Below are 10,821 nucleotides of genomic sequence, written 5' to 3'. Positions count from 1 at the left end.
AATGTACACATCCGCCTGTATAATAATCTACAAAGAACAGAGAACTGAGTTTGTACCAATACATACAGAAAGACACAAACACCGGCGCTGCCAACTTCCTTCTCTACACGTGTGCCAAAAACCGCCGACAGGCAGATGGCATACAATCATAAAAACTACACGAACAAACTAACATCTCAGATCATTGATGGCGATCAGATGATGACGGCCATAACCCATGTGTAGACAGTAATCCATTGGTGCAGCCCGTCATCTGCCAAATCACCCCAAAAACTTTGACCTTCCTTTGCTGTCATGTCGTCCCAGACAAAAGGAATCGTAGAATGTGTAGGTTGAAAACAAAATTTCCATAGGGTGAATCTGTGAGTGGGTGGTCAGAGACGGGTGCCAACCACTCGGAACTACTTACCTGGGTGCGCTGCACTACGACCACAACACCTGTATGTGTAAGTAAGGGAATAGATCCTCTGTGCAAGTTGTTCCACACAAAGTGCTCCCGGGGATGACGGGCGGTCTGTCCCTGGGTGGACAATACCAATAGAAGGCATAGGAGACCGGAGGTTTACTCGTGTTCCAGTGGGAGACAAATGGCGCACAGATTAAAAGAAGACTATATATTTACATCTCATTGACAACGCATTTCTAGACCTCAAGTGTGGTGACCCTGGGATGGGCGATGTATGGCGGAGCTAAATGTTGCAGTACCGTAGCGGCACACACAGTCTTCAGGGTAACTTTAAAATCAGGGCTTTTACTTTGCAGTCCCCTAAAGGCACAGTCAGGGCCGCCATCAGGGCAGTATTGGCAGTACAGTTGTAAGGGGCCCGGGCCCAAACTCCAATTCAGGGGGCCCGCTGAAGCTCCTCACAACTGTACTGCACACACACACACGGCTCCTGCTGTCTGTCAGCATCTCACTGTCACGAGCAGAGCTGAGAGAAGACACAGAAGGTGCAGCATATCTCCTTGTGCACTAGTATGAGGTTCTGCAGCAGCTGAGGTGTAATATGAAGTTCTGCAGCAGCTGAGGTGTATGATGAGGTTCTGCAGCAGCTGAGGTGTATGATGAGGTTCTGCAGCAGCTGAGGTGTATGATGAGGTTCTGCAGCAGCTGAGGTGTGTATTATGTTCTGCAGCAGCTGAGGTGTATGATGAGGTTCTGCAGCAGCTGAGGTGTATGATGAGGTTCTGCAGCAGCTGAGGTGTGTATTATGTTCTGCAGCAGCTGAGGTGTATGATGAGGCTCTGCAGCAGCTGAGGTGTATGATGAGGTTCTGCAGCAGCTGAGGTGTATGATGAGGTTCTGCAGCAGCTGAGGTGTATGATGAGGCTCTGCAGCAGCTGAGGTGTATGATGAGGCTCTGCAGCAGCTGAGGTGTATGATGTTCTGCAGCAGCTGAGGTGTATGATGAGGCTCTGTAGCAGCTGAGGTGTATGATGAGGCTCTGTAGCAGCTGAGGTGTATGATGAGGCTCTGCAGCAGCTGAGGTGTATGATGTTCTGCAGCAGCTGAGGTGTATGATGAGGCTCTGTAGCAGCTGAGGTGTATGATGAGGCTCTGCAGCAGCTGAGGTGTATGATGAGGTTCTGTAGCAGCTGAGGTGTATGATGAGGCTCTGCAGCAGCTGAGGTGTATGATGGGCTCTGCAGCAGCTGAGGTGTATGATGAGGCTCTGTAGCAGCTGAGGTGTGTGATGAGGTCTGCTTACCTTCATAATACACCTCAGCTGCTGCATAACATCATACTACACCTCAGTTGCTGCATAACATCATCATCATACACCTCAGCTGCTGCAGAACATCATACACCTCAGCTGCTGCAGAACATCATACACCTCAGCTGCTGCATAACATCATCATACACCTCAGTTGCTGCATAACATCATCATACACCTCAGCTGCTGCAGAACCTCATCATCCTACACCTCAGTTGCTGCATAACATCATCATACACCTCAGCTGCTGCAGAACATCATACACCTCAGCTGCTGCAGAACATCATAATACACCTGAGCTGCTGCAAAACATCATAATACACCTCAGCTGCTGCAGAACCTCATAACACACCTCAGCTGCTGCAGAACCTCATCATACACCTCAGCTGCTGCAGATCATAATACACACCTCAGCTGCTGCAGAACATCATCATACACCTCAGCTGCTGCAGAACCTCATCATACACCTCAGCTGCTGCAGAACATCACACACCTCAGCTGCTGCAGAACCTCATCATACACCTCAGCTGCTGCAGAACCTCATCATACACCTTAGCTGCTGCAGAACATCACACACCTCAGCTGCTGCAGAACCTCATCATACACCTCAGCTGCTGCAGAACATCACACACCTCAGCTGCTGCAGAACCTCATCATACACCTCAGCTGCTGCAGAACCTCATCATACACCTCAGCTGCTGCAGATCATAATACACACCTCAGCTGCTGCAGAAGATCATTTTAATTTTAACCTCAGGCAGCAGAAAAGCTAGAATTGGCCCTGTGTATTAGTAGTATGGATGTAAATATAAAATGTACATACGTGTGTACATATCTGTTTAAAGTGTGACTGTTTGTAATATATACAGTGTGTGTTGTGTGTATATGATGTATGTAATATATACAGTGTGTGTTGTGTGTGTGTATATGATGTATGTAATATATACAGTGTGTGTTGTGTGTGTGTGTATATATCTAATATATACAGTATGTGTTGTGTGCAGGGCCGTTTCAAGGTAATTTTGACTACAGGGCGAATCCTGCTAAAAGCGCCCCCCCCCCCTCCCCCCCCCCCCAAAAAAAAAAACAACAAAAAAAAAAAAAACTGTTCAGTGACTCACAGGCGATGTCTTCTTTGATCTGAGGCATCACTTTCCCTTTTCCTCTCCATCTGGCCCAGTCCACCATGATGATTTCTTGCAGCAACAATTCATCTCTTGTGAACCTGCCAGACAAACATCTTAGGTTCCGCACTTCCACTTCTTTTGTGTCTTGTGCAGTAAAGTCAGTAGGTATGTGAGTTGCCCCCTGTATGTAGGATCCCCTGCTGTGCCTCCATATAGTAATAATCCCTCTTTGCCCCCCCCCCATAGTATTAATCCTCCCTGTGCTCCCCCCATAGTAATAATCCCCCATGGTTTGTTCACATATAGTAATAAACCCACCTGTGCAGTCCCCATAGTAATACCCCCCGTGCCCTTCCCCCATAGTAATAATCCCCCCTGTGCTCTTCCCCCATAGTAATAAGCCCCCCTGTGCTCCCCCCCATAGTAATAAGCCCCCCTGTGCTCCCCCACCCATAGTAATAAGCCCCCTGTGCTCCCCCACCCATAGTAATAAGCCCCCCTGCGCTCCCCCACCCATAGTAATAAGCCCCCCTGTGCTCCCCCACCCATAGTAATAAGCCCCCCTGTGCTCCCCCACCCATAGTAGTAAGCCCCCCTGTGCTCCCCCACCCATAGTAATAAGCCCCCCTGTGCTCCCCCACCCATAGTAATAAGCCCCATGTGCTCCCCCACCCATAGTAATAAGCCCCCCGTGCTCCCCCACCCATAGTAATAAGCCCCCCTGTGCTCCCCCACCCATAGTAATAAGCCCCCCTGTGCTCCCCCATAGTAATAAGCCCCATGTGCTCCCCCACCCATAGTAATAAGCCCCCCTGTGCTCCCCCACCCATAGTAATAAGCCCCCCTGTGCTCCCCCACCCATAGTAATAAGCCCCCCTGTGCTCCCCCACCCATAGTAATAAGGTTATACTCACCTTGTTCCAGCATACAGCAGGTCCCTCTCTCCTCTTCTCCAGCCTGCGAGGAGCAGGCCGCCGTAACCCCCCCACACATCTTCTCTTTTCAGCAGGCGCAGTGATTTGACGTCATTGCGCCTGCTCAGGGTGAAGATGTCTGCAGGGTGCGGCCGGTCCATGGGGGGTGGGGCTACATTCGGGCGGGGGGCGGAGCTACGTTCGGGCGGCGGGGCGGAACAACGTTCGGTCACCATTCTTGCCCTGTGATGGGGCACAGGGGCAGGGGGTCACAGAGCTAGGTGATGGGGTGAGCGGGCGGGCGGCCGGGGGTGCGCGCAGCTCAGTGGAGCCACCAGCGCCCCCTAGCTGTCGGCGCCCCGTGCGGTCGCCCGGCCCGCCCGCCTCTAGAAACGACCCTGGTTGTGTGTATATGATGTATGTAATATATACAGTGTTGTGTGTATATGATGTATGTAATATATACAGTGTGTGTTGTGTGTATATGATGTATGTAATATATATGGTATGTGCTGTGTGTATATGATGTATGTAATATATACAGTGTGCATTGTGTGTATATGATGTATGTAATATATATGGTATGTGTTGTGTGTATATGATGTATGTAATATATATGGTATGTGCTGTGTGTATATGATGGATGTAATATATATGGTATGTGCTGTGTGTATATGATGTATGTAATATATATGGTATGTGCTGTGTGTATATGATGTATGTAATATATATGGTATGTGTTGTGTGTATATGATGTATGTAATATATACAGTGTGTGTTGTTTGTATACGATGTATGTAATATATATGGTATGTGCTGTGTGTATATGATGTATGTAATATATATGGTATGTGCTGTGTGTATACGATGTATGTAATATATACAGTGTGTGTTGTGTGTATATGATGTATGTAATATATACAGTGTGTGTGTATATGATGTATGTAATATATACAGTGTGTGTTGTGTGTATATGATGTATGTAATATATACAGTGTGTGTGTATATGATGTATGTAATATATACAGTGTGTGTTGTGTGTATATGATGTATGTAATATATATGGTATGTGCTGTGTGTATATGATGTATGCAATATATATGGTATGTGCTGTGTGTATACGATGTATAAATATGTTATATGGTGGCATATGGTGTCTTTTTTTTATTACACAGAGCGGGGAAGAGGATGCACTGCATTTTTTTAAATGACAGGTACCCTTTAAAGCGCACCTGTTGCAAAGTTGATGTCTCTGGAGTGGTGTTCAGATGCAGGTGCTGCTGGGAGATTGGGTGGAACTGTGTGGGACATATCGAATGAAACCCAATCCTCTATAGGCAGCTGCGTCTGCACACCGTACCAGAGACATCAGTCAAAGATATGTCCCGGAATTTTTGTTAATGGGGGGCCCAGACACTTTGGGTGTATGGGGCCCAGAAATTCCTGATGGCGGCCCTGGGCACAGTACAACAGTTTCAAATGGCTGCGGCCTTCACAAGGTTTGTTTTGGGATTGAGAGTTGGGTTTGTTAGCCAGTTCTCTTTAAGGGGTGTTGAAGAATCCTGCGTTAGACTGAAATTAGACAATACTTGAGAAAAGTTTTTGGGAGTTTTAGTAAGAAGTCCTGTACTTCTGGTTAGGGGACTACCTGGAAGGGACCCATTAAATACCTAAATTACGATAGCTTTGAATATAGAAGAAAGTCCGGCTCACGGCTATGAATGATCCATCAATGCTGGCCAGATACACAGAGTGACAAGTCCAGCAGCACGGGTCCCAGCCTTGGACGACTGAGCAGAGCTCGCCTTTGAACTTATGCTGAGAAAACCGAGCAGGAAACAGTGGGCTACGTCAGCATACAGCACTTATCCAACCACTTTGGACAAGTCCCTATATAGACTGCAAGGACAGAGAGAGAAACTTGAGAGCAACAATCCCCCCACAACATGGACATATTCAGTTCCCTCACCTGTGGTAGTTAGTCGACCTCTTGGAACTTTAGCAGGCTATAGCCTGGCTTTCAATAACTTAAAGAAGAACACTGCCTAATCTTTGGTTACTTCAGACACTGGCCATAGGGCCAAACCCTGGAAAGAACACCCTCAAAGCTTTCTTTTCTGCTGTGCTCTTCTTTCACTGGACAGACAATCAATACGACAGCACTCTTGAAGTACATCCATATCAAGACTAAAACAAGGCACAATTAAGGACAGGACAAGCTTCCTATTGGTGCAGCAGGCTCTGTGTTACTTTGACACCTTCCCCTTTAAGAGCTATTTCAGTACCTGCCCTTAAAAAGCAAACTCAGTACTGGCCCTTTAAGAGTGAATTCAGGACCTGCAAGTTTCTGTTGGCTGGTTAGGGCTACACATTTTGTCATTCATTTCTATGGGGGAATTTTTGGTCTTTAATCGTAAATCCAATTGAATGCAAAAATACAAAGCACACCTGTCACCACTGAGGGTTTTTGAAATGCAGTTTGTGTCTATACACAAAGTGGCTTGGGCTGTATTTATTGCGAACAATCCGGAGACAAACAAGAAAGAAAAGGGATTACAATATAGGGATTTTTTTTTTCAAGCACTTTAATAATGAATGACTTTGTGGCTCCATCATACTTCTCTTTTACACATTCACACTTATTATCATATAAAGCAGTGTTCCCCAACTCCAGTCCTCAAGGCCCAACAACAGGTCATGTTTTCAGGATATCCCATGCAAAGAACACTTGTGATTATACCTGATGCATCAGCATTATCAGGCTTCATCATGTGATCAGCATTACCGGGCTTCATCATGTGATCAGCATTACCAGGCTTCATTATGTGATCAGCATTACCGGGCTTCATCATGTGATCAGCTTTACCAGGCTCCATCATGTGATCATCATTACCAGGCTTCATCATGTGATCAGCATTACCAGGCTTCATCATGTGATCAGCATTACCAGGCTTCATCATGTGATCAGCATTACCAGGCTTCATCATGTGATCCGCATTACCGGGCTTCATCATGTGATCAGCATTACCAGGCTCCATCATGTGATCAGTATTACCAGGCTTCATCATGTAATCAGCATTACCAGGCTTCATCATGTAATCAGCATTACCAGGCTTCATCATGTGATCAGCATTACCAGGCTTCATCATGTGTTCAGTATTACCAGGCTTCATCATGTGATCAGCATTACCAGGCTACATCGTGTGATCATCATTACCAGGCCTCATCATGTGATCAGTATTACCAGGCTTCATCATGTGATCAGTATTATCAGGCTTCATCATGTCATCAGCATTACCAGGCTTCATCATGTGATCAGCTTTACCAGGCTCCATCATGTGATCAGTATTACCAGGCTTCATCATGTAATCAGCATTACCAGGCTTCATCATGTGATCAGCATTACCAGGCTACATCATGTGATCATCATTACCAGGCCTCATCATGTGATCAGCATTACCAGGCTACATCATGTGATCATCATTACCAGGCTTCATCATAAGATCAACATTACTAGGCTTCATCATGTGATCATCATTACCAGGCTTCATCATGTGATCAGCTTTACCAGGCTCCATCATGTGATCAGTATTACCAGGCTTCATCATGTGATCAGTATTACCAGGCTTCATCATGTGATCAGTATTATCAGGCTTCATCATGTGATCAGCATTACCAGGCTTCATCATGTAATCAGCATTACCAGGCTTCATCATGTGATCAGTATTACCAGGCTTCATCATGTGTTCAGCATTACCAAGTTTCATCATGTGATCAGCATTACCAGGCTACATTGTGTGATCATCATTACCAGGCTACATCATGTGACCAGCATTACCAGGCTTCATCATGTGATCAACATTACTAGGCTTCATCATGTGATCAGCATTACCAGGCTTCATCAGATTGTTTACAGCCATAAAAACACCTGTAATGAAGCCTGGTAATGCTGATCATATGATGAACCAAAAAGCAAAACTGTGAATGTGGGAACACAGCAGAGACAGTCCACAAAGTCACAAAAGAACCCAAGATAACCTCTAATCAGCTATAGACCTTGCTGAAAGCTGCTGCTCTTCAAAAAGAACATTGCTGCCCATCTGCTAAAAGGCTGGACAAGGCTGAAGACTATCGGATTTTTTTTGTATAGATGAGACCAAATTAGGCACGACTAAAGAAGAATAAAGTTAAAGTTTGGGAAGAGCCAAGTCACAGTCCTGACCTTAATCCAATAGAAATGTTAAGGACCTGAAGCGAGCAGCTGACTAAGGTGCAGTGTCCCAGAGAGGGTGTCCACTGCTTCTGAATAGCAAGTATAGGTCGGTACTACGTATATGTATGCTGCAAGACTGAAGGTTGTAGTATGCTACTCCCACCACTTGATGTCACTGTAACTTGTACTTTATATTGCAAGGCTGAAGGAGAAGCTGTGTATTGTGTTTACTACATGACTTCTGCCACGGTCTGCTATTTTTATGTCTAACCAATTCCTGAGTTAGCTACCTTAGAGGTCCCCATCCTGTTACAGAGGGTCATCTTGGTACCCTTGCCTATTAGATCCCACCTATAGTAGCAGTATAGTGTGTTTAGGACTAGTTGAGGCATTGTCTTAATCAGTGTATTGTATGAGAGACTGTATCCATAGGGCCTGCTGAGGAGATTCTTCCAGGGCCTGGACCCATTTGTAGGACTATTCTTTATTTCTTATGACTGCCACTGTTCTCGCTATGCCCAGCTAGCGCACCTCACAGTGAGGTTGCTGTGAAAAGGTGGGACTAACCGTATGCACACTGGGAAGCCATCTTCGAAGTTCCTGATGATCACACCAGGACTCAAGTCAGTAGCTAGGTAAGAAACGGATTGCTGAAAGACTCTACTGCAAGTGCTAGGTTTTGTAAGGGGTTGCCTTGACAGCTAGCTCTCCTACTAGGTGGGCCTGTGTTCCTGATTCTGTGTCACTCTGTCCCCACAAGATAGGTTATGTGGATGGTTATTCCCATAGACTTAGGACTCTTTCTCACAGCCCCCCAGATGAGTACCCTAGGGTCTGATAGGGCCCCACCTGTAACCAGCAGTCCCATGTAATCACTACTACACTAACAAAGGTCACTACCACTAAAGCCAAGTAGTCAAGTACTGTATCTATATGTATGTTTATGTGTTGTGAATGAGGAGAGAAGAGGTAAACCGCTGCCAGACAGGTCTCATGGTTTATATCCCAAAAACTAAAGGGTTGGGCATTGAAATCCATCATGTGCTGAGCCCCTACATATGACCATGGTACAGATACAAGTCTTCAGAGATTGAGACACAAGATGACAGGAGACAGATGAATTCTTATTCTGTGACTTTATTGGTGGTGCCCGCCTCTCTGACATGCGGGTGGGTTACGGGCACGGGTCCAGGGGCTGGGGAGTGTTTTTTTTTGTGGCCTCAAGAACACAGAACTTGTACCTGAGAGGAAACAGAAGATTTATTACACACAGTTGTAGCTTTATCCAGAGGGGGCAGATCCTAAAGGGTAACATTGTATTACACACAGTTGTAGCTGTATCCAGAGGGGGCAGATCCTAAGGGGTAACATTATACTATATACAGTTGTAGCTTTATCCAGAGGGGGCAGATCCTAAGGGGTAACATTGTATTACACACAGTTGTAGCTTTATCCAGAGGGGGCAGATCCTAAGGGGTAACATTATACTATATACAGTTGTAGCTTTATCCAGAGGGGGCAGATCCTAAAGGGTAACATTATATTATACACAGTTGTAGCTTTATCCAGAGGGGGCAGATCCTAAGGGGTAACATTGTATTATACACAGAGAGGAATCAGTGATGTCCAGGACGGACAGGTGCAGGGATAGGCGCACGATGGATGGAGCAAACATCTACACCTCCTGAACAAAACCATTCTACACATGTAGACAGTGTTAAAGGAGAATTCCGGCAGGGGAGGGGGGGCAAAGAAATTATTTGGGGCTGGGGTTGGGGGGAACATAAAAAAGAAGTTATAGTCACCTGTCCCGATGCCTGCACAGTGTCCCGCTCCTGGACCCCGTCGGCTGTCTTCTGAGCTCCCCTCCGGCTATGTCACGACCCGGCTGACAGATACCCCGTTCAGCCAGTCAGTTACTGGGGCGGGACACTGATGCAGTCAGTTTGGCTGAGCAGGCTAAATCCCACCCATCTGTGATGTTGAACCCAGGCTGTGACCGACACGGATCCTGGGAGAAGATGAGCTCTGTGATGTCCGCAGCTCGGGCACTAGGAGCCGTAAGCATATTGTCTTTTTTATTTTCCCTCCACCCCCTGCCTATATTATGCTTCTTCCGGGACTTCTCCTTTAAAGATCACACTGGTCTGACTATTCGGTGCTGTAATGCTGGCTTGATGTTTCAGGCGCTGAGTGTCTCACCTGCAGAATCTATCAACAGTGAGCTAGGCAAGCATAAGGCACCCCTAGCTTACTGTCCATCCATCTGTCAGAGGCAGATATCCTGACTCTGTTACACTAGCAGTAAGTAGATGTAGAATGCTTTGAGTTGGCTGTATCCGGTGAATGCTACCACCCTTGTTTGGCCGGTGTACAGGGGTCCTTGAAAAAGTTCTCACCTCCCAGTAACACGGTCCCCAAGAAACCATGTTTGGGATAGGTAACCCCTGAATCCAACACAAACACAACATTTAGGATACGTACTCAGCTCCGTCGATTCCGTATGTCAGGGTCACAGACTTCGCCCACAGGGTTGGATTGAAAAAAGGATTAAGGGGAACAACACTATTCCAGTTAAAAGTGACCCGGACGATAGGAGGACGTAAGGGACTATCGATGAACCCTGAGTATATCTGTCCGCCAATGATAGGTCCGCTGTAAATTCAAGAAAATGAAAGATGAGAGAAGTTGTACTGTGGATTACACCCAGTCAGGAGACGTGGTACTGTGCACTGTATATATATATATATATATATATATATATATATATATATATATATATATATATATACTGAGGATTACACCCAGCATACAGGACAGGAGAAGTGGTACTGTGCACTGTATATATATAT

At 46.0% G+C, this 10,821-nt stretch overlaps 1 protein-coding gene across 1 annotated transcript in view; it reads right to left on the bottom strand.

Moving 5' to 3' along the window:
* Positions 1 to 9,125: 9,125 nt before the first annotated feature.
* The window catches only part of LOC138799012 (pancreatic triacylglycerol lipase-like), a 30,222-nt gene continuing 28,526 nt past the window's right edge, over positions 9,126 to 10,821 (bottom strand). The window contains exons 12-13 of the mRNA XM_069979701.1: positions 10,454 to 10,624; positions 9,126 to 9,210 (exon numbers count right to left, since the gene is read on the bottom strand). Coding sequence (XP_069835802.1) covers positions 9,144 to 9,210; positions 10,454 to 10,624 — 238 coding nt within the window. The 3' untranslated portion in view covers positions 9,126 to 9,143. The remainder of the gene's footprint in view (positions 9,211 to 10,453; positions 10,625 to 10,821) is intronic.

The sequence above is a fragment of the Dendropsophus ebraccatus genome, chromosome 8 (genome assembly GCF_027789765.1).
Source record: "Dendropsophus ebraccatus isolate aDenEbr1 chromosome 8, aDenEbr1.pat, whole genome shotgun sequence".
Taxonomy (NCBI): domain Eukaryota; kingdom Metazoa; phylum Chordata; class Amphibia; order Anura; family Hylidae; genus Dendropsophus; species Dendropsophus ebraccatus.
This window is presented reverse-complemented; position numbering and strand designations above follow the sequence as displayed.